At 42.2% G+C, this 23,511-nt stretch overlaps 2 protein-coding genes across 5 annotated transcripts in view; one reads left to right on the top strand and one right to left on the bottom strand.

The window, feature by feature from the left end:
- LOC124046176 (RE1-silencing transcription factor-like) overlaps positions 1 to 19,489 on the bottom strand; it is a 37,618-nt gene extending 18,129 nt beyond the window's left edge. Inside the window, exons 1-2 of the mRNA XM_046366265.1 lie at positions 19,164 to 19,489; positions 7,352 to 7,517 (exon numbers count right to left, since the gene is read on the bottom strand). Of these exons, the coding sequence (XP_046222221.1) occupies positions 7,352 to 7,517; positions 19,164 to 19,451 (454 nt within the window). The 5' untranslated portion in view covers positions 19,452 to 19,489. The remainder of the gene's footprint in view (positions 1 to 7,351; positions 7,518 to 19,163) is intronic.
- The window catches only part of LOC124046175, a 93,767-nt gene that overhangs the window by 46,729 nt on the left and 23,527 nt on the right, over positions 1 to 23,511 (top strand). The window lies entirely within an intron of this gene.

Below are 23,511 nucleotides of genomic sequence, written 5' to 3'. Positions count from 1 at the left end.
AAAATATCTAGTTAACAGAAGAAAGGAAGACAAAATAAGGACAAAAGAAGGACAGAAGAAAAAGGAAAAGAAAGAGGACAACAAAGTGAAACAGTCAGCACTTCTATTGCAACTTCGTATTTCGTCGTCCTAACGTAGTCTACACTGCTATCTGCCCAGCAGCTAGCCAGCTAGCAAACGTCCACCGTCTACCGAATAGCAGCACTGTAGAAACTATTACACTCAACTGAACGACTTGATTAGTGTAGTGTTAGCTAGCTACATAGTTGTCTTTGCTGTCTTCGTATCCAAGATAATTGTGTAGTTTAGAGCGTGTAGTCTTAGAGTGATTATCTTAATTTACCGAGGTTAGCTAGCCAGCTATTTGTCGTCCTTAACGTAGGAGACACTGCTAGCTAGCCAACAGCTAGCCAACGTCTACTGAATAGAACTTCCGCACTCAACAACCCGGTCGCATTCCGCTTCGCTCCACAGGTAGTATCACATTTTTCATTTCATTTCATTACAGCACAACGGTTTGATTTGTTTGATCGTAGCTAGCTACATAGCTAGCTACATAGCCGTCTGTGTATCAAAGATAATTGTGTAGTCTAGAGCGATTTTCTAGGTTAGCTAGCCAGCTATTGTCGTTCTTTTAACGCAACATAACGTAATCAACAGTGCTAGCTAGCCAGCTAGCCCCCGAATAGCAGCACTGTAGAAACTACTACACTCAACGGAACGACTTGATTAGTGTAGTGTCAACAACGCAGCCACTGTCAGCTAGCCTACAAAGTCAACAACGCAGCCACTGCCAGCTAGCCTACTTCAGCAGTACTGTATCATTTTTAATAATTTTAGTCAATAAGATTCTTGCTACGTAAGCTTAACTTTCTGAACATTCGAGACGTGTAGTCCACTTGTCATTCCAATCTCCTTGCATTAGCGTAGCCTCTTCTGTAGCCTGTCAACTATGTGTCTGTCTATCCCTGTTCTCTCCTCTCTGCACAGACCATACAAACGCTCCACACCGCGTGGCCGCTGCCACCCTAATCTGGTGGTCCCAGCGCGCACGACCCACGTGGAGTTCCAGGTCTCCGGTAGCCTCTGGAACTGCCGATCTGCAGCCAACAAGGCAGAGTTCATCTCAGCCTATGCCTCCCTCCAGTCCCTCGACTTCTTGGCACTGACAGAAACATGGATCACCACAGATAACACTGCTACTCCTACTGCTCTCTCTTCGTCCGCCCACGTGTTCTCGCACACCCCGAGAGCTTCTGGTCAGCGGGGTGGTGGCATAGGGATCCTTATCTCTCCCATGTGGTCATTCTCTCTTTCTCCCCTTACCCATCTGTCTATCGCCTCCTTTGAATTTCATGCTGTCACAGTTACCAGCCCTTTCAAGCTTAACATCCTTATCATTTATCGCCCTCCAGGTCCCCTCGGAGAGTTCATCAATGAGCTTGATGCCTTGATAAGCTCCTTTCCTGAGGACGGCTCACCTCTCACAGTTCTGGGCGACTTTAACCTCCCCACGTCTACCTTTGACTCATTCCTCTCTGCCTCCTTCTTTCCACTCCTCTCCTCTTTTGACCTCACCCTCTCACCTTCCCCCTACTCACAAGGCAGGCAATACGCTCGACCTCATCTTTACTAGATGCTGTTCTTCCACTAACCTCATTGCAACTCCCCTCCAAGTCTCCGACCACTACCTTGTATCCTTTTCCCTCTCGCTCTCATCCAACACTTCCCACACTGCCCCTACTCGGATGGTATCGCGCCGTCCCAACCTTCGCTCTCTCTCCCCCGCTACTCTCTCCTCTTCCATCCTATCATCTCTTCCCTCTGCTCAAACCTTCTCCAACCTATCTCTTGATTCTGCCTCCTCAACCCTCCTCTCCTCCCTTTCTGCATCCTTTGACTCTCTATGTCCCCTATCTTCCAGGCCGGCTCGGTCCTCCCCTCCCGCTCCGTGGCTTGACGACTCAATGCGAGCTCACAGAACAGGGCTCCGGAAGGCCGAGCGGAAATGGAGGAAAACTCGCCTCCCTGCGGACCTGGCATCCTTTCACTCCCTCCTCTCTACATTTTCCTCCTCTGTCTCTGCTGCTAAAGCCACTTTCTACCACTCTAAATTCCAAGCATCTGCCTCTAACCCTAGGAAGCTCTTTGCCACATTCTCCTCCCTCCTGAATCCTCCTCCCCCTCCCCCCTCCTCCCTCTCTGCAGATGACTTCGTCAACCATTTTGAAAAGAAGATCGACGACATCCGATCCTCGTTTGCTAAGTCAAACAACACCGCTGGTTCTGCTCACACTGCCCTACCCTGTGCTCTGACCTCTTTCTCCCCTCTCTCTCCAGATGAAATCTCGCGTCTTGTGACGGCCGGCCGCCCAACAACCTGCCCGCTCGACCCTATCCCCTCCTCTCTTCTCCAGACCATTTCCGGAGACCTTCTCCCTTACCTCACCTCGCTCATCAACTTATCCCTGACCGCTGGCTACGTCCCTTCCGTCTTCAAGAGAGCGAGAGTTGCACCCCTTCTGAAAAAACCTACACTCGATCCCTCCGATGTCAACAACTACAGACCAGTATCCCTTCTTTCTTTTCTCTCCAAAACTCTTGAACGTGCCGTCCTTGGTCAGCTCTCCCGCTATCTCTCTCAGAATGACCTTCTTGATCCAAATCAGTCAGGTTTCAAGACTAGTCATTCAACTGAGACTGCTCTTCTCTGTATCACGGAGGCGCTCCGCACCGCTAAAGCTAACTCTCTCTCCTCTGCTCTCATCCTTCTAGACCTATCGGCTGCCTTCGATACTGTGAACCATCAGATTCTCCTCTCCACCCTCTCCGAGTTGGGCATCTCCGGCGCGGCCCACGCTTGGATTGCGTCCTACCTGACAGGTCGCTCCTACCAGGTGGCGTGGCGAGAATCTGTCTCCTCACCACGCGCTCTCACCACTGGTGTCCCCAGGGCTCTGTTCTAGGCCCTCTCCTATTCTCACTATACACCAAGTCACTTGGCTCTGTCATAACCTCACATGGTCTCTCCTATCATTGCTATGCAGACGACACACAATTAATCTTCTCCTTTCCCCCTTCTGATGACCAGGTGGCGAATCGCATCTCTGCATGTCTGGCAGACATATCAGTGTGGATGACGGATCACCACCTCAAGCTGAACTTCGGCAAGACGGAGCTGCTCTTCCTCCCGGGAAGGACTGCCCGTTCCATGATCTCGCCATCACGGTTGACAACTCCATTGTGTCCTCCTCCCAGAGCGCTAAGAACCTTGGCGTGATCCTGGACAACAAACTGTCGTTCTCAACTAACATCAAGGCGGTGGCCCGTTCCTGTAGGTTCATGCTCTACAACATCCGCAGAGTACGACCCTGCCTCACACAGGAAGCGGCGCAGGTCCTAATCCAGGCACTTGTCATCTCCCGTCTGGATTACTGCAACTCGCTGTTGGCTGGGCTCCCTGCCTGTGCCATTAAACCCCTACAACTCATCCAGAACGCCGCAGCCCGTCTAGTGTTCAACCTTCCCAAGTTCTCTCACGTCACCCCGCTCCTCCGCTCTCTCCACTGGCTTCCAGTTGAAGCTCGCATCCGCTACAAGACCATGGTGCTTGCCTACGGAGCTGTGAGGGGAACGGCACCTCAGTACCTCCAGGCTCTGATCAGGCCCTACACCCAAATAAGGGCACTGCGTTCATCCACCTCTGGCCTGCTCGCCTCCCTACCACTGAGGAAGTACAGTTCCCGCTCAGCTCAGTCAAAACTGTTCGCTGCTCTGGCTCCCCAATGGTGGAACAAACTCCCTCACGACGCCAGGACAGCGGAGTCAATCACCACCTTCCGGAGACACCTGAAACCCCACCTCTTTAAGGAATACCTAGGATAGGATAAAGTAATCCTTCTCACCCCCTCCCCCTTAAAATATTTAGATGCACTATTGTAAAGTGGTTGTTCCACTGGATGTCATAAGGTGAATGCACCAATTTGTAAGTCGCTCTGGATAAGAGCGTCTGCTAAATGACTTAAATGTAATGTAAATGTAAATAAAATGCTAATTAATTACTTAAAAATCATACAATGTGATTTTCTGGATTTTTGTTCTAGATTCCGTCTCTCACAGTTGAAGTGTACTATGGGTGTGTACCTATGATAAAAATTAGACCTCTACATGCTTTGTATGTAGGAAAACCTGCAAAATTGGCAGTGTATCAAATACTTGTTCTCCCCACTGTGTGTGTGTGTGTGTGTGTGTGTGTGTGTGTGTGTGTGTGTGTGTGTGTGTGTGTGTGTGTGTGTGTGTGTGTGTGTGTGTGTGTGTGTGTGTGTGTGTGTGTGTATATATACACACTGCTCAAAAAAATAAAGGGAACACTTAAACAACACAATGTAACTCCAAGTCAATCACAGTTCTGTGAAATCAAACTGTCCACTTAGGAAGCAACACTGATTGACAAATTTCACATGCTGTTGTGCAAATGGAATAGACAACAGGTGGAAATTATAGGCAATTAGCAAGACACCCCCAGTAAAGGAGTGGTTCTGCAGGTGGTGACCATAGACCACTTCTCAGTTCCTATGCTTCCTGGCTGATGTTTTGGTCACTTAAATGCTGGTGGTGCTTACACTCTAGTGGTAGCATGAGACTGAGTCTACAACCCACACAAGTGGCTCAGGTAGGGCCCGATGTCCACAGGTGGGGGTTGTGCTTACAGTGTTTGGCATTTGCCAGAGAACACCAAGATTGGCAAATTCGCCACTGGCGCCCTGTGCTCTTCACAGATGAAAGCAGGTTCACACTGAGCACATGTGACAGACGTGACAGAGTCTGGAGATGCAGTGGAGAACGTTCTGCTGCCTGCAACATCCTCCAGCATGACCGGTTTGGCGTTGGGTCAGTCATGGTCTGGGGTGGCATTTCTTTGGGAGGCCGCACAGCCCTCCATGTGCTCGCCAGCGGTAGCCTGACTGCCATTAGGTACCGAGATGAGATCCTCAGACCCCTTGTGAGATCATATGCTGGTGCGGTTGGCCCTGGGTTCCTCTTAATGCAAGACAATGCTAGACCTCATGTGGCTGGAGTGTGTCAGCAGTTCCTGCAAGAGGAAGGCATTGTTGCTATGGACTGGCCCGCCCGTTCCCCAGACCTGAATCCAATTGAGCACATCTGGGACATCATGTCTCGCTCCATCCACCAACGCCACATTGCACCACAGACTGTCCAGGAGTTGGCGGATGCTTTAGTCCAGGTCTGGGAGGAGATCCCTCGGGAGCCCATCCGCCACCTCATCAGGAGCATGCCCAGGCGTGGTAGGGAGGTCATACCGGCACGTGGAGGCCACACACACCACTGAGCCTCATTTTGACTTGTTTTAAAGGACATTACATCAAAGTTGGATCAGCCTGTAGTGTGGTTTTCCACTTTAATTTTGAGTGTGACTCCAAATCCAGACCTCCATGGGTTGATAAATTTGATTTCCATTGATAATTTGTGTGATTTTGTTGTCAGCACATTCAACTATGTAAAGAAAAAAGTATTTAATAAGAATATTTCATTCATTTAGATCTAGGATGTTTTATTTTAGTGTTCCCTTTAATTTTTTGAGCAGTGTGTATATATATATATATATTTTTTACATTTAACGAGGCAAGTCAGTTAAGAACAAATTCTTATTTACAATGACAGCCTACCCCGGCCAAACCCTAACATGCGGACCAGACTGCTCGCTTCGCAAAAGTATACAAACGTTATTCAATCATTGCACACACTGCTCACGAGCATCTGTGTGGCCAGGCGCTAAAATGGAAATTGGTTATATTCGTGACGCTCAACGCACTGCAAGTCCGGCCTCTCCCGTCTCCTCATTTGGTTTTTATGAGCATATATCCACGTGACATCTCCTCATTGGCTTTTAGGTGCATATACCGACATGGGTGATTGAAAGATTAATTTAAGTCCACACTCCGGTCGGTTGTAGTAATGCTGTAAAGTTGGTTGCCAACCACCATATAGAGTCCAAAGACAAAAAAGAAACCTGAAGGAAGGAAAGATGATGAGAAATGAATTCGGTTTATCGGATTAATTGTCTGAGTAGAGGACATTGTGCACTTCAGATAAAATAACAACCCAATGTTTATATACCAGGGCAAATTAGCTAGCAACCGCAAGCTAGCTAGGTAAAATGCCATAAATGTTAAATGCTTTTTGACCTGTCCCCAAATTAATATAATTGGCTCAGCTTTGTTGTTGATATTTTAACCTGCGTATCCTGATCGTTTCTGGTGTGCGTGAACAAAATCAATTTTCACGCGTACGGTTTGGTCAGCATGTAACGATGCTGGGCCAATTGTGCGCCGCCCTATAGGACTCGAATCGAACCAGGATCTGTAGTGACACCTCTAGCACTAAGATGCAGTGCCTTAGACTGTTGTGCCACTCGGGAGCCCCAACAGAACATTCCTGGCATCTCTATTGCCCCTGATCTGACGGACTCACTAAACACAAATGCTTCATTTGTAAATTATGTCTGAGTGTTGGAGTACGCCCCTGGCTATCCGTAAATAAATAACAACAAGAAAATGGTGCCGTCCGGTTTGCTTAAAATATGGAATTTGAAATGGTTTATACTTTTACTTCTGATACATAAGTATATTTTAGCAATTACATTTACATTTTGGGATATTTTGGCTCTGAAAAAATGGTTCTTAACAAATTACTACGTTTGTAATATACACTGTATCTGTCTCCGAAATGGACCAATTACTTTAAAAGCACTGCAAATGACCTAGACCTATGTTGGCTTATTTAAACATTTAAAGAAACAAGTATTTTAATTTTGGGATGGTTGAAGTTCGGTTTGACAGTTGAAATTGCACTTATCCTCATCATTGAGATTATTCAAATTCAATCATGAAAGTGTTAAGTGATTTAAAAAGGGACAATAGATCACTGAGTACCAGGCCATTAGAGAGGGCCGTTAGCAAATTGGGTAGGCCACCCATCAACTGCATTCACTTGCAGAGTTTTGGAAGGGATTACATTGACTGCGGTCATGATTTGTGACTGGCGGTATTTTTTTATTACCATTATTTAACTAGGCAAGTCAGTTAAGAACACATTCTTATTTTTAATGACGGCCTAGGAACAGTGGGTTAATTAACTGCCTGTTCAGGGGCAGAATGACAGATTTGTACCTTGTCAGCTCGGAGATTTGAACTTGCAACCTAACCACTAGGCTACCCTGCGGTCACTGTGATGGTCCAAGTGTCTACCGAGCAATTGCCCTACACATCAATTCATTTCAGCTGTATTTGAAAAGTGAACTATTCTACAAAAGATACAAGCCATGTCTCACCTTTGTTTGTATTTTTTCCTCTGTAATAATAAGCCTGTGTTGACACGTTGTGTTTTAACGGTACCAGAACGGGTCTTGGAGGTGATGGTACCATAATGTTGCATACTGAGGGTGGTTCATATTGGCATCCCTCATCTTTTGTCACACCCGACGTCATGTGTTCCACCTAAAAACAAGTACAATGTAAACAGGGGTTAGGAATAATGCCTAGATATGCTAGCTATTTTCTGTATACTTTGCCGACGGTACAACGTCGAACTTAAAGTTCAGCCTTTTTCGCAAATCCCATCTTCACTTGAGTCAAGTTGGTGAAACACTCGTCTGTAATATGAACACTGCAGATACTAGTTTCTGAAGTAACTTTAACCTTTTCATCCGGCTTAATGTTACACTCAGCAAGAAACAGCATCCACTCCAGTAGGAGTCAAGGGTCTTGAGGAAATGCGAATTCTTGGCACATCCTGTTACCGAACAAGACCACTGAGTACCAGGCCATTCGCGAGGGCCGTTAGCAAGTTTGGTAGGCTACATCAGCGCCATTCATTTGCGCAGTTTTGGATGGGATTACATTCTAATATTTAATGTTCAATACACACAATAAATTGACTGGTGAGCTAATGTCGCTCATTTCAGTGGATTCAAGAGTCTGTAATCCATCTCTACATAGTTGTGTTCCGTGGGTGTCACTGAGTACGCTGATACCCCATTTCATGGGTGCACACTATAGGTAAGCTATACAGTCCCATATGAATGTTTATCACACACAATAGTTTGACTGGTACAGTCTATGAATGTCCAATGCACACAATAGACTTGACTGGGGAGGTGATTTCCTACAATCAAAGTCCTGCTATGACACTAATATGTGTAAACTCTTTGGAATTATATGTGGGTGTCACTGAGTTATGGGTGCACTCCATAGGTAACGTTGTACAGTGCCGTGAAAAATTATTTCCCCCTTTCTGATTCTCTATTTCTGCATGTAGTTTTTTTATACTGAAACGGATCTTTTACAAATAAATAAAAAATGTATACTTTTATTTAATAAACAAAGTTATGCAACACCCAATTGTTTGCCTCTTCGCCAGGCATAATAGGACCCATGTCGGCCAAAAAGCACCTGGAGGATCATCATCTTGGAAGAATGTTCTATGGACAGATGATTCAAAAGTATACCTTTTTGGATGAGATGGGTCCCATTATGCCTGGCGAAGACACTGCATTCCAGACACCAGACACAGCATTCCACAGTAAGAACCTTATATAAACGGTCAAGCATGGTGTTGGTAGTGTGATGGTTTGGGGATGCTTTGCTGTCTAGGGACCTGCACGACTTGCCTTAACAGAAGGAACCATGAATTCTGCTCTGTATCTGAGAATTCTACAGGAGAATTTCAGGCCATCTGTCTGTGAGCTGATGTTGAAACGCAGCTGGATCATGCAGCAAGACAATGATCTAAAACACACAATCAAGTCTACATGAAAATGGCTAAAAAGCATGACATTTTACATTTTGGAATGGCCTAGTGTGGCAAGTCACACTAGAATGCTTGAAAACCCACAAATGTTACTGAGTTACAGCAGTTCTGCATGGAAGAGTGGGCCAAAATTCCTCCAGTACGATGAGAGACTGCTCAACAACTACAGGAAGCGTTTGGTTGGAGTCTTTGCAGCTAAAGGTGGCACAACCAGTTAGAGTGTAAGGGTGCTTTTACTTTTTCACACAGGGGCATTGAGTGTAGCATAACTTTATGAAATAAAGGAAGTGTTTTGTTCACTCAGGTTACCTTTATCTAATATTTGGTTTTGGTTGAAGGTCTGATAATTCAATATCAAAAATATGCAACAGTAGAGAAAATTAGAAAGGGGGCAAATACATATACAGTGCTGCGAAAGTATGCCCCCAATGCAATTATGCAGAACTTTTTTTTTGTTCCTGTCAAATTAAGGATGTTATATAAGATACTTGTTTAGCATTATATCGTCCAAATATGACATTCCATAATTTTTATGCATTTGAATCAGTATCAATGGGGGACTTATTTGGAAGGCAAATCACAAATTCCACTATTGTGGCTAATACTTATTGTGGCACCAGATGTCTCCACGCTTCACTAGTTTCACATAGGTGCACATCATTCGGTGGGTGCTTATATTTGTCCTATTTCACACGTGTGTGATATATGAATCGACAAAGCCATCAGTCACGTGATACTATTCATTCCTATGTGAAACTCAATAGCGCAGTGAAGCGAAATGAAGTTGGTTTTCTGCAAACAATGCCTGCATTACCGCTGTCAGTTTTGAACTCACGTGGCTTCAATGAGAAGGGACAGTCTTTCTCCCCTTATTAATGCCCATGTGTGAATTGGAAATGGTGTTTTTTTTGCATATCCCAACTCTCCCCGAGACACATTTGGAGTGTGGGATCACGGTCAGGGTCAGCTGCTTTTAGCAACGCGGGTGTAAGTACATACACTAGCGTTGCTTTTAATTGTATTAGGTTGCACAAAAACATTTCGCGGGAAACCAGAAGTTAAATACAATTCCATTTCAACTTACTGTGCCGGTGGGCAGGACGGTTGGTCATTATGACAGAGGGAATTTAAGACAAAATATCTAAAAGGATCTTATTATTAAACCCTTTCCAAACATGATTCTGTTGTAGACTCACTTCCTCTCTGCTGACCTCATGTCAAAATAAAAGTCCTGCCTGTGCACCATATGGACAAAAAAGGAATAACTTGTGATGGACTTATTTAGATTTGTAAGCAACAACACTGAGTTGAATACATCCACCTACTTTTTCCTAATTTCTGTCGCTCAACTGGAAATGTAGAGGCCTTGATGTACTGCGTAGGCTAAATCTGACCACATTTAGTTGACTGGTTGATTGTTTGGTCGTTTAAAAAAATATATATATATTTAGTCTAGCAGTCGCAAATATATAATAATATAATTTGGCCACACAAGACACCGGTTTGAATTACATCTGTCTGAGTGTACTAATCCATTGCAGAAACCGCGAGGATGGCACACCAGTAGTACATTTACCATTAATTCCCATAATTTCTAATCTACAATGTTTGTTTGGTTACCATCATTTTTGTTAATGCATTCAATATATATTATTGTTACAGTTTTACCGTTTGCACAGCGCACAATTTAGGCTACAATTGTGAGGGAAAAAATGTGTATTTCAGTCCATTTACGAGTTGTAAATTTATTCATTGTCCTTTGTTAAAATGTGCCTATTTGGAAATCGGATCCTATTTCTGACTGTCTTAACTTGCCATCACTGGAGCTTCTCAAAGTAATTTTATCTTGCTTCAAACAGCAAAGTAAACAAAGTCTGTTTTTACATCCATTGAGAATGAAAATAGTTCCTCAACGTAGCCCATTTTAAAAAACAGCTCTCGCCAAATGTCAAATCAAATTTATGTCACATGCGCCGAATACAACATGTGTAGTAGACCTTACCGTGAAATGCTTACTTACAAGCCCTTAACCTGTTACTCTTACCCCCTACTTTTTCAAACATTCTGTTAAAAATCGCGCAACATTTCAGCACCCTGCTACTCATGCCAGGAATATAGTATATGCATATGATTAGTATGTGTGGATAGAAAACACTCAGACGTTTATAAAACTGGTTAAATCACGGCTGTGACTATAACAGAACGTGCATTTCATCGAAAAGTGCAGGAAAATCTGATCACTGAAAATGGGAAAATATATCCATGCGCCACTTCAACCAATTGTTAAACGTGAACCACATTAAATGGGGCAGAGGTTGCAATACCTACAGCTTCCACACGATGTCAACAGTCTTGTCATTTGCCTACTATTTGTTTCTTGGTCAAACAGACACAAGGCAGCGCAGTTCTTCTGGTCTCCGACCGGATATTTTGGTTGAGATTTACCCGGACATTATTTCCAGACGTACAGCTATAGAATATACATCGCCTCGTGATCAATTTGATCGCTTATTAACGTTTACTAATACCTAAAGTTGCATTACAAAAGTATTTTGAAGTGTTTTGTGAAAGTTTATCGTCAACTTTAATTTTAAAAAATGACGTTACGTTATAAAACGCTATTTTTTTTGTTGATCACACAGTCTTCATAGATCGATATCTAGGCTATATATGGATCGATTTAATCGAAGAAAAGACCCAATAGTGTTGTTTATGGGACATCTAGGAGTGCCAACAAAGAAGATGGTCAAAGGTAATGAATGTTTTATATTTTATTTGTGCGTTGTGTAGCGCCGACTATGCTAATTATTTTGTTTACGTCCCCTGCAGGTCTTTTGGGGTGTTACATGCTATCAGATAGCTTCTCATGCTTTCGCCGAAAAGCATTTTAAAAATCTGACTCGTTGCCTGGATTCACAACGAGTGTAGCTTTAATTCAATACCCTGCATGTGTATTTTAATGAACGTTTGAGTTTTAACGAGTGCTATTAGCATTTAGTGTAGTGCATTTGCATTTCCAGATGTCTAGATGGGACGCCTGCGTGCCAGGTAGGAGCAAGAGGTTAACCAACAATGCAGTTCCCTATTTTCTTAAGAAAATAGACTAAATAACTCATAAAAACACAATAACAATGAGTCTATATACAGGGGGTACCGGTACTGAGTCAATGTGTGGGGGTACAGGTTAATCGAGGTAATTTCTACATGTATGTTGGTAGAGTGACTATGTATAGATAATAAAAGTGAGTAGCTGCAGCATTAAAAAGGTGGGTGTCAATCCAAATAGTCCAGGTGGCCATTTGATTAATTGTGCTCTGATCTTCTGGAAACATTATAAAAATAGGCCTACCGGATTAATTATCATCCCTTGCGCAAATAACCTACAGCAGTGTCTGTCTGTCCGGAGCTCACTGGCATGGGAAACTGAGGGCCCAGAGAATTTTATACAATGTTGCAAGTTTGCTAGCATGAGCTTCCCACCAGACCAAGTTAATACAATGTTTCATGTTCCTTGAGGACAGCCCATGCATAGCCAATGTGATTTATCAGATATTTATTTTTATATCAGGATATTTTCTACCTGCAGGCTGCAATGTTTTTATTTTGTTGGCTTTATGTAGGCTATTTTTTCATGTGTGACTCATTTCAAGAAACTAGGCGTATGTCGTGCGTGACTACTTCAGAGGAGAGCCATTCGAACGTAAGCTTTTTTGGGGCAGAAATGCCTTCTGAAACGTGAACTTTCATGTGCGTTAATAACAAATTTGTATGCCATCTGTAAATACGAATACAATTGTTAAATTACGAACCTAATTGGTTTAGACAGGAGCCATGATTGGCTGAGATAAATGGGTGGACTGGACATGCTGAGAGATGAGTTCGGATTGGTCTGCCATGTGGCAGGCTTCTGTCTATAACATGAGCTGGTCATTATGTGTAGGTAATCCTTTCTAACATCTTTTTTGAAAGATATCACATTGTAGAACTGCAAAGGTATTGCTCTCCACTTTCTGGAGGTCAGAGTTTTGAAATCAGTGGAATGCACAGTGGAATCAGAGTATTCTCTGAAAATTCAGAAAATTCTGCCGTTTGATTGCAACTATGCAGATGGAGTTAAAGAGAACACACAGAAGGCTGTTGTATAAATCACCTGTCTCTGATTACATCTTCAAACCATGGCATCTGTGACAGAGAGGGAGAAGCATCCATCCATGTATATGGGTAAGATAGTCTAGCTAGCTACATTTTCAGATATTACATGTTTCTGATTTTCAGTTTGTCAAGTTAAAGCGTACTGTTAGCTAGCAAGCTGACGTTACGTGTATAATCTGTGTCGTAATATTCGTATCTCAGAGCCATGTGCATTACTAGTTATAGCCTAATGTTAGCTAACCTGGTTGGTTAGCTACCTGCAGATTCATGCAAGGTAGTAACGTTATACATTGGGATTATGGTTCATTGTTTAGCTAGCTATGCGTCTAAACAAAAGACTCCATTTCAATAGAATGTTCATGATGTCACTGCGACAACTGTCGATAGACGTAGCTGGTAAATTCGCTCTGGCCATCTACTCCGATTTCATTGCAGTCGTCTGAGTGTGCCAGAGCACAGAATAACTGACGAATTTATGGACGCTCAACACCCATTGAGAATATGGCCGGTGTCAGTAAACATTGGCAAAAAAGCGTAATTAAATTGTTGCCAGATGCAGTTTGTCACCAACGGTCTGGATAACATATTAACAGCCTAACCAGCTCTGCTAGGGTGAGTAAAATGATTGGTGAGCTTTTCCCTCATTTGTGTCTGTAAGTAGCTAGCAAGCTGTTCAACGTTAGCTTGGGAGCTGTTAAATCAGAACGCTCGGTTCAACCCTACTCCTTGGCCAGAGCATCCAGTGTGCACTCTCAACACTCCAAATTTACAAACTGATAATCTGACAACTTTTGAGTTTATGAACACCCAGAGCACACACTGGCACTCCAGATTGAATTCATGAAAACACCCATAGTATGAACCAACCTTTAGTATTGACATCTTTGGTTTAGTACATGGCCACATGTGAATCCTTAAAGAGCTGGGTGAGGCTAAAGCTTAAGAGGTTGTGAACAAGGCTGAAAGGGTGTAGACTGGATATGCAGGGTATAATCGGATGATATTCGCTAAAAATGCCAACATCGGCCTGATGTCTAGTTTAACGCCGATGTGCAAAACCAATGTCAAAGCTGACGTGCATACCTATATAGCATAGGTAGATGACATAATGAAAATACTGTGCTACACAGCATTCCTAACCTAGCCCATAATGTCTGCTGTGTGGATCTATTTTGAAGTTTCAAAGGAAGGTAACAAAAAGGCCAAATGCAAGAGAAAGTGAAGTCTTTCAATACCACAAACCTAATTAGTCATTTGAAAGTGCATCACCCCTAGACATTCAACGACTACAAAAACAGAAAAAAATAAGTGCGCACTTCCAACAACTAATAAACAAGTTCAAGTCGAGCAGTCAAGAGTAAGAAAGAGTAAGAACATTTCAGCGAGACAACTCAAAGCCAAAATCCAAGATAATCTAATTCATTGCCCTTGACAATCAACCGTTCTCTGTCGTGGATGATGTTGGCTTTCGCAGACTGGTCGAGCACCTCGAGCCCCGGTACACACTACCAAGTAGGCGCTATTTTTCAAATGTTGCCCTACTAGAGTTACAAAGTATTGTTGAAACGCACACCCATGAGCTACTTGCTATGGGCGTCACTTCTATTAGCTTCACGACTGACATTTGGACCACCGATGTCAGCCCCATGAGCATACCGAGTCTGACAGCACAGTAGGTCGTAGAGGATTTTGTACTGAGGAAAGCCATATTGCATGCTCAAGAATGTGCTGGTTCTCATACCGCTGCTGCCATTTCAATGGCATTTGAGAACATGACCACACTCCTAGCTCCATTCGAACAACTGACTCGAGAAATAATCTCATCAACTGCGTCTGCAACAGACGTGATACCCTCTGTCGACAGACCATGGGGTTAAAACTTGCAAAAGTACTCCACTAGCGGCTGTGAACAAGTGATTTGGTGGCATTCTCTCTGAGCCTCACTCCTGTGTCGCCACCATGCTCGATACTAGGTACAAGGACCGCTACTTTGATGAAGACAAGAAACAGGGTTTACGTGAAATGTTAGACACCGCTGGACAAGACCGTGCGCACCGACAGAGGACTCACGACAGAAGAGGCCATGGGCAGACAGAGCTGGAACTTCACTGCTTGACATGTATGATGAAATCCTGGTTGAATGAAACAACTGAACGAAACACCACAGCAAATATGTGAAGAATAAATAGGTGTTGATTATGTTTTAATGGTAATGGAGACATAAGTAAATGCCAACAAAATAACTTTTGTCAGTGTCTGTTTCAACTATTTAACTGTAATAGAATGCTTAAAAGGCTGCTACAATTTTAAATATTGGTTATCGGTATCAGGTTTTTTGGCAACGAAAATATTGGATATCGGTATCGAACAAATGTCATATCGGTTCATCCCTAGTGTAGACAAAGAGCTCGCCAGTAGGTGTACCAAAACATTCAAGGGCCATTTTCTCAAAAGTAAGATTAGAAGTTTCTGCTTTGAAAGTATTTGTCAATTGTAGTGTATGATATACCATTTTCTAGTTCTGAGTCTCAACTTTTTTTCCCAACGTAAAAAAAACTATTTCAAGTTTTTCTACCTAAGACCAAATCGAGCCGGTCAGTCACATTTTGGCAATAGCAGTTACTTTTAGATTTGTATCATTTTCTGTTAGATTAACCACATGACGTTGATTTTGAGATGTGAAGACTTTATTATCAATTAAACTATTCCACGAAAATGTGCATATGAAAATCATAACTGGCACGCAGATCAGTAGAAATGGTACGGTAACTTGGCACTCCAAATTAAAAGGTTGCCGACCGCTGGTGTAGCCTATTACCGGCAACTTCAGGAGCATAATGGCAAAGACCAGAGGGAGGAAGGGGTTGGGAACAGGTTTTTCTTCTCCTTCTGGTTAGGCTATATTGATCTCTGGCGCCCTCTTTAGTAATGTCTTAATTTTTTTAAATTGCAGTACTTAAAGCATCAGACAAGCTCAGTAGCCCACATATAGTTCTATTCAAACATAGGGTGTGTCTATATATGGGAAAAAAACGTACATTTCAACAAATCGATTGGTCGAAAGAACAGATTATTTAGTCGGGGACAACCCTAACCTGATGCCCCGTTTAAATTGTGATGCATTTCATTACATCGTACGTCATCTTCATGCAATCTCACGGAGAGCATAGGCTCTCGTCAAAAAAGAGAATAAAACATGTTACTTTTTGCTGATTTTGTTTTTCTTTCTTGCAATTTAAGCTAGCTTAGAGTTAAAAATTGTATTTTATTTAACTAGGCATGTCTGTTAAGAATAAATTCTTATATACAATGACAGCCTGGCAAAAGGCCTCCTGCGGGGACGGAGGCTGGGATTAAAAATATAGGATAAAATACACATCACAAGAGATGCCACACTTCATAAAGAGATACCCAAAACAACAGCATGGCAGCAACACATGAAAATAGCAGCACAAAACATGGTACAAACATTATTGGGGACAGACACCACAAAGGGCAAGAAGGTAGAGACAACAATAATAATGCGTAGCAGCCACAACTGTCAGTAAGAGTATCCATGATTGAGTCTTTGAATGTATTTATTTTTATTTAACCTTTATTTAACTAGGCAAGTTACAATGACGGCCTTGAATGAGCGCGTTCCAGTCGCTAGTTGCAGCAAATAGAAACGAGGAGCGACCCAGGAATGGGTGAGCTTTGGGGACTTTTAACAGAATGTGACTGGGAGAATGGGTGTTGTATGTGGAGGATGAGGGCTGCAGTAGGTATCTCAGATAGGGGGAGTGATGCTTATGAGGGGGAGTGATGCTTATGAGGATTTTATAAATAGGCATCAACCAGTGGATCTTGCGGCGGGTATACAAAGATCACCAGTTTATAGAGTGAAGTGACGTGTCCTATAAGGAGCATTGGTAGCGAATCCGATGGCCGAATGGTAAAGAACATCTAGCCGCTCGAGAGCATCCTTTCCTGCAGATCTATATATTATGTCTCCATAATCTAGCATGGGTAGGATGGTCATCTGAATCGGGGTTAGTTTGGCAGCTTGGGTGAAAGAGGAGCGATAACGATAGAGGAATTAAGTCTAGATTTAAATTTAGCCTGTAACTTTGATATGTGCTGAGAGAAGGACAGTGTACCGTCTAGCCATACTCCCAAGTACTTGTATGAGGTGACTACCTCAAGCTTTAAACCCTCAGAGGTAGTAATAACACCTGTGGGGAGAGGGGCATTCTTACCAAACCACATTACCTTTGTTTTGAAGTAGCTAGCTAGATAGCTAAACGTTAGGCTATACTGTAGTTTGCAACCTTCCAATAATAATTATCATAAAAAACAAATGCCATTACCATCAAATTTAAAACGGGAGGCAACAGACATTATATAATTAGCTTAACAGCCAATGTGTATTTAACATTACTAATAAAATAGTATTCACTTATATTGGAATAGGTCATTGTTTACAAGTAGCTAAGTTAGCTATCACCTAAAACCACATTTTCATCTTCTCTGGTTTGGTAACTTCCAGTTCTTCAACGGACTCTAGCTGGACTGAAGACCACGCAAAGTTTCTAAAATGTCAAAGTATTCGGCATCCGTAACGCAACGCGGCATTGCATTTCCACACAGTTGTGGGCTCTCCATTGAAATGCATGACATCCTGCGCAACGTAATGGAGTGCTCATGGGTAATGTGAACTAGGCTTGAGATTCAATTGGCACAAGCCCATTCGCGCTGAGTTGAGACACACAAATGAGTAAAAGGTCGGTGGTTGTATTCTATGAGTTTGTATTAAAAGTATGAATTTCAGCACCCTGCTGAATTACTGCAGTTGTACAGAACAAACAGTTTACAGGTAAGCGTTTTCAGAATTGACAGTATCGACTGATGGTGACTCGATGTTGTTGCTTGCAAATCGCACAACCAGTTAGCAATACTCAACTCCCCCACGATATAAGTCATGTCTACACATAACAGTTCATGCACCTTTTGTATTTCTGATCATGGAATTCCAAACATGTCATGCTTCAACACATTTAAATGTGTTAACACTGCGTCCGGGCTATATTCAAATGTCTGTATGCATTCTGAAAATGGTTGAACAGTCTAAAACTAACAACTTGATAGTAAAATGCTTTAAAGTACTACTGAAGTAGTTGTTTTTAGGTATAAATACTTTACTATTTATATTTTGACTACTTTTACTTTTCACTCCAAACATTTTCCCTGACACCCAGAAGTACTTGTTACATGTTCAATGCTTAGCAGGACAGGAAAGTGGTCCAATTCACACACTTATCAAGAGATGCCTGGTCACCCCAACTGGCTCTGATCTGGAGGACTCATTAAACACAAATGCTTAGTTTGTAAATTATGTCTCTGTGTTGTAGTGTGCCCCTGGCTATCGGTAAATTAAAAACGTTGTGCCATCTGATCTGATCTTATCTTAGCAATTTGAAATGATTTATACTTGACACTAAGTATATTTAAAACCAAATACTTTTAGACTTACTGAAGTAGTATCTTTTCTTGGTGACTTTCATTTTCTATTAAGGCATCTTTACTTTTACTCAAGTATGACAATTGTGCACTTTTTCCACCACTGAACTTGATGGCAGTTGCCAACTACTGTATATAGCAGCTAACCTCTAACTGACCAGCAAGCTAGCTAACAAAGCTAAAGGAATAGCGAAACAGGTTAGCATAACTCTAGCCAAACAAAACACACGTCTAAATAAAGTATAATTCATGAAGCCAGCAAACACGTTCCACAAACATTAGGAAAGTATTTCCTCCAACGTTGAATGAAAAAACTAGTTTTTCGGAGACGTGTGAGCGGAGAACGCCCCCTGTATGCGCTGTATCCAGGTGTACATTACAGGATATTGCCCGGATTTAGCTGTCCTAGTAGAGTTTGAGATCGGAGACAAAATCCCTAGGTCGTTGCCTACTCGGGCCCCCGAGGTCGTCACCCAGGCTCGTTTATTGTGAGCGGGTCAGAGATGCTATCTGAGGGTTACCGATGTCTTCGAGCAGTCCCACTCCCAGACGTCCCGATAAAACCAAACATGTTTGAATACATCGGCACAAAAAAAGAGTAGAAGCCAGTGAGGTGACGTTTCGCATTGTTTTCCCCAGCTGGCTAATTATCAACTGACGTTAAGGGATACAGCTAAACTTACCGATACTTCATGGATCGGAAAAATAGTTGGGATGGCGTCCGGTTTCAGAACAAATAGTTTGGCATAACCCATTGACTTCGGCCCCCAATTTAGAAACGAGTCCCTGTTGAAATGCGCGCTGCAAATTCGTGTTGTAGTACCGATGTGCACATCTGGATTCGAAGTAAAAAGAAACTGCACCCACTGTCTTCTGATTTCAGGGTCTTTAGGAAGACTGTGTAAAGTATCAGTCCTGGCTTTGGAACAACCGAGAAAGCTGCAAGTAGTTACCGGCGATATGTGCGACATGGTGGAGTGGCTAACTGTTAGCTTACGTTACTGTTACATTCTTCAGAATACAAGTCTGTTAGGGGGGGGGGGGGGGGGGGGTACAAAATACATGCACTATTCTGCTTACGCAGTGCTATCGCCACCGCATGGACTGGAGTTTTCATATAATCCAATGTCCTACCCCACGTCTACAACATATTGTAGCGCGGTAGCTAACATTAACCCCCCCTTTCAACATTGTTTTAGGACTTTGACGATATCTGCTAGCAAAGACTGATTATGATGGATTGTGTTGATGTGCATCAGAATTACAAGATATTGCATGTCCTTTACATTATCTAGCTAAACACTTACTACTTGGTTGGTTGCCGCTGCAGGGTGCAAGATGGATGGGACAGAACCTTGTTGGAGGATCAAGCTCTTAGCAAATCCACTTGTGTACCTATCCTGATTTTGCAATGCAGTCCGATGAGAAGTGTGCTGTGCATATGCGCAGGTACTGACTGAACTTCTCTGGCACTTGATTATTAAAAATAAATTTAAGCCAAATCAGACTGTTCTGATGGAAGACCATGCAAAGAAACATTTTCAGCCTTGCAGCCATCTACTGCACAAACTATCTCCCTCTTGCTTTTGCTTGTCATTACTTAAAATTAAATCATAGATGAAAGGGAAACTAATCAATATATTTGTCAACGTCAACAATGAGAACTTCTCAAGGTAGCTAGCACTGTGGAGCCTGATGTGATAGTTCCACTGAAGTATAAAACGTTGCTTTACCAGCTGCTGTCAAGCAGGCAAGAATAAATATGTACTTCCGAGTCACGGATTTTTGGACTCATTTAGAATTAGAGTCCCGTCCTGTATACTTTTGTAAATTAAAAATTAAGGTCAAAATTATGGAAATGTCCTCATCGATACATTTTACACTTGTTATCATACAAATAATAATTCAGTATTTATTTGCGATATTATGTTATTTATTTTTTCAAACCTAAATGGTCAACATTGTTTTTTTGTGTGTACTCCTACCATTTATTGCACCATACACAATGTTCTGTACTTTGTGTTGGAGTTAAAGATGTATCCATTCTATTCCGAAGCTCTTCTAGTTTCCAAATCCACAGAATTTACATCAAGAGGAGAATCCCTACTCATTCTGCTGCCCTTAAAGAGTGGCCTATCAGCCTAAATCCAATAGTTTTTTTTTTTTCAAATTGGACATACATATTGCACTGTAAACAATATTATGTATGTTGTGTCGCAGCAAAATGGGGGTCAATTCTACTCAAAGCACTTCTGGTTTCCAAATCCAGAGTTTACACCCAGAGGAGCGTGGCTGCTGATTTTGCGGCCCTTAAAAAGGTTGCCAATCTGCTTCAAAATGTTCATATTGGACATACAGGACCAGTCAAAAGTTTGGACACACATACTCATTCAAGGGTTTTTCTTTAATTTTTACTATTTTCTACATTGTAGAATAATAGTGAAGACATCAAAACTATGAAATAACACATATGGAATCATGTGTAACGGATGTGAAACGGCTAGCTTAGTTAGCGGTGCGCGCTAAATAGCGTTTCAATCGGTTATGTCACTTGCTCTGAGACCTTGAAGTAGTGTTTCCCCTTGCTCTGCAAGGGCCGCGGCTTTTGTGGAGCGATGGGTAAACGAAGCTTCGTGGGTGACTGTTGTTGATGTGTGCAGAAGGTCCCTGGTTCACGCCCGACGGTTTAAAATTATACTGTTACACATGCAGTAACCAAAAAAGTGTTAAACAAATCAAAATATTTATTTTATTTTAGATTCTTCAAGCTTTGCACACTCTTGGTGTAACAGTATAACTTTAGACCGTCCCCTCGCCCATACCTGGGCGCGAACCAGGGACCCTCTGCACACATAAACAACAGTCACCTACGAAGCATCGTTACCCATCGCTCCACAAAAGCCGCGGCCATTGCAGAGCAAGGGGAACTACTACTTCAAGGTCACCGATTGAAACGCTATTTAGCGCGCACTGCTAACTAAGCTAGCCGTTTCACATCCGTTACACTGGCATTCTCTCCACCAGCTTCATGAGATAGCCACCTGAAATTCATTTCAGTTAACAAGTGTGCCTTGTTAAAAGTTCATTTGTGGAATTTCTTTCCTTCTTAATGTGTTTGAGCCAATCAGTTATGTTGTGACATGGCAGGGTAAGTTATACAGAATATATCCCTATTTGGTAAAATACCAAGTCCATATTATGGCAAGAACTGCTCAAATAAGCAAAGAGAAATGACAGTCCATTGCTTTAACACATGAAGGTCAGTCAATGCGGTAGGTGTGTCCAAACTCTTGAATGGTACTGTTCATATTTCACGTATTGGACATACATATTGAATCGTACAAAATTCAGACCCCTTGACTTGTTCCACATTTTGTTACGTTGCAGCCTTATTCTAAAATGGATTGAATTTTAACAAATCCTCATCAATCTACACACCCCATAATGACAAAGGTCTTAAGAAATGTTTGCAAATGTATTACAAATAACAAAACATACCTTATTTACATAAGTATTCAGACCCTTTGCTGTGAGACTCGAAATTGAGTTCCGGTGAATCCTGTTTCCATTGATCATCCTTGAGATGTTTCTACAACTTGACTGGAGTCCACCTTTGGTATTTCAATTGAATTCAATTGATTGGACATGATTTGGAAAGTCATATTCCTGGTCATAATGTTGGTGAGTTGACCTTGTATATCCAATAGTTCCTCCTGGCTGTATGTAATAAAACCTAAGATTTTCTGGGGTAACAGTGTAAGAAATAACACATAAAAAATAAAATACTGGATAGTTTCCTAGGAACGCGAAGCGAGGCAGCCATCTGTCGGCACCGGATGCTACTTTAATTTATTCACATTAACTACTACAGACTTATTACATTCCAAGTAATTATCTCATCTCTATAGAGCAGCTGCCAATGCTGTCTAACAACATCACTATTTTGTTGTTCTTCAAAGTGAATAAAGCATACTTTTATGATTGCTGAATACTAACTAACAACTAATCACAGATCATGTATTTTCAAGTTGAGATAGCCTGCAAAGCAACAGCTGCTCTCCATATCACCTCACCGTCACTCATGTTTCTCTCTTCCATAGCAGGCGTAAAAGAAACAGACTGGACAAGTAGATACGCAATGGATTATGGTCATTATAGTTAATTACCACATTTTATGTGTTGAACTAGAAGAATATTGACCTGTTGGAAACTACCACTCCCTACTACATCACATAGTTCAGGCTGGATCTGATTTATCTCTAGAGAAACTGCAATGTGCCAAAGGAGCTCACAGAAAACAAACAGAATGAAATTGAATTCAAATAATTGAACCAATGTCAGCCAATTAGTTGTTTAAAAAACAAAAAATAACTAACAATTCAGTTCATCGCTCAGCGCCAGACCTTCTTCTTCTATGGTATTATGGCAGTCCGCAAACAATCATTAGAGGTGCATGCCGCCACCTACAGTACGGGTGATAGACTATAGACCTTTTTTGACAAACGTTCTAGAATTGTTGATTATTGAATCTTCGCCCCAGACCGCTTTCTGCTGCATGGTGTTGTATTACTGGGCTTGTTCGACATTGGTTGTGGATCATTGCTAGACAACCATTTTCAAGTCTTGCCATAGATTTTCAAGGACATTTAAGTCAAAACTGTAACTCGGCCATTCAGGAACATTCACTGTCTTCTTGGTAAACAACTTGTGTAGATTTGGCCTTGTGTTTTAGGTTATTATCCTGCTGAACGGTGAATTAATCTCCCAGTGTCTGGTGGAAAGCAGACTGAACCAGGTTTCCCTCTAGAATTTTGCATGTGCTTAGCTCCTTTCAGTTTATTTAGTAAAAACACCCCAGTCCTTAACGATTACCACAAGTATACCCATAACATGATGCTGCCACCACTTTTCTTGAAAATATGGAGAGTGGCACTCAGTAATGTTTTATTGGATTTGCCCCAAACATAATGCTTTGTATTCAGGACATAAAGTACATTTTTTTGCAGTATTACTTTGGTATTACTTTCGTTG

The sequence above is a fragment of the Oncorhynchus gorbuscha genome, linkage group LG10, assembly GCF_021184085.1.
Source record: "Oncorhynchus gorbuscha isolate QuinsamMale2020 ecotype Even-year linkage group LG10, OgorEven_v1.0, whole genome shotgun sequence".
Taxonomy (NCBI): Eukaryota; Metazoa; Chordata; class Actinopteri; order Salmoniformes; family Salmonidae; genus Oncorhynchus; species Oncorhynchus gorbuscha.
This window is presented reverse-complemented; position numbering and strand designations above follow the sequence as displayed.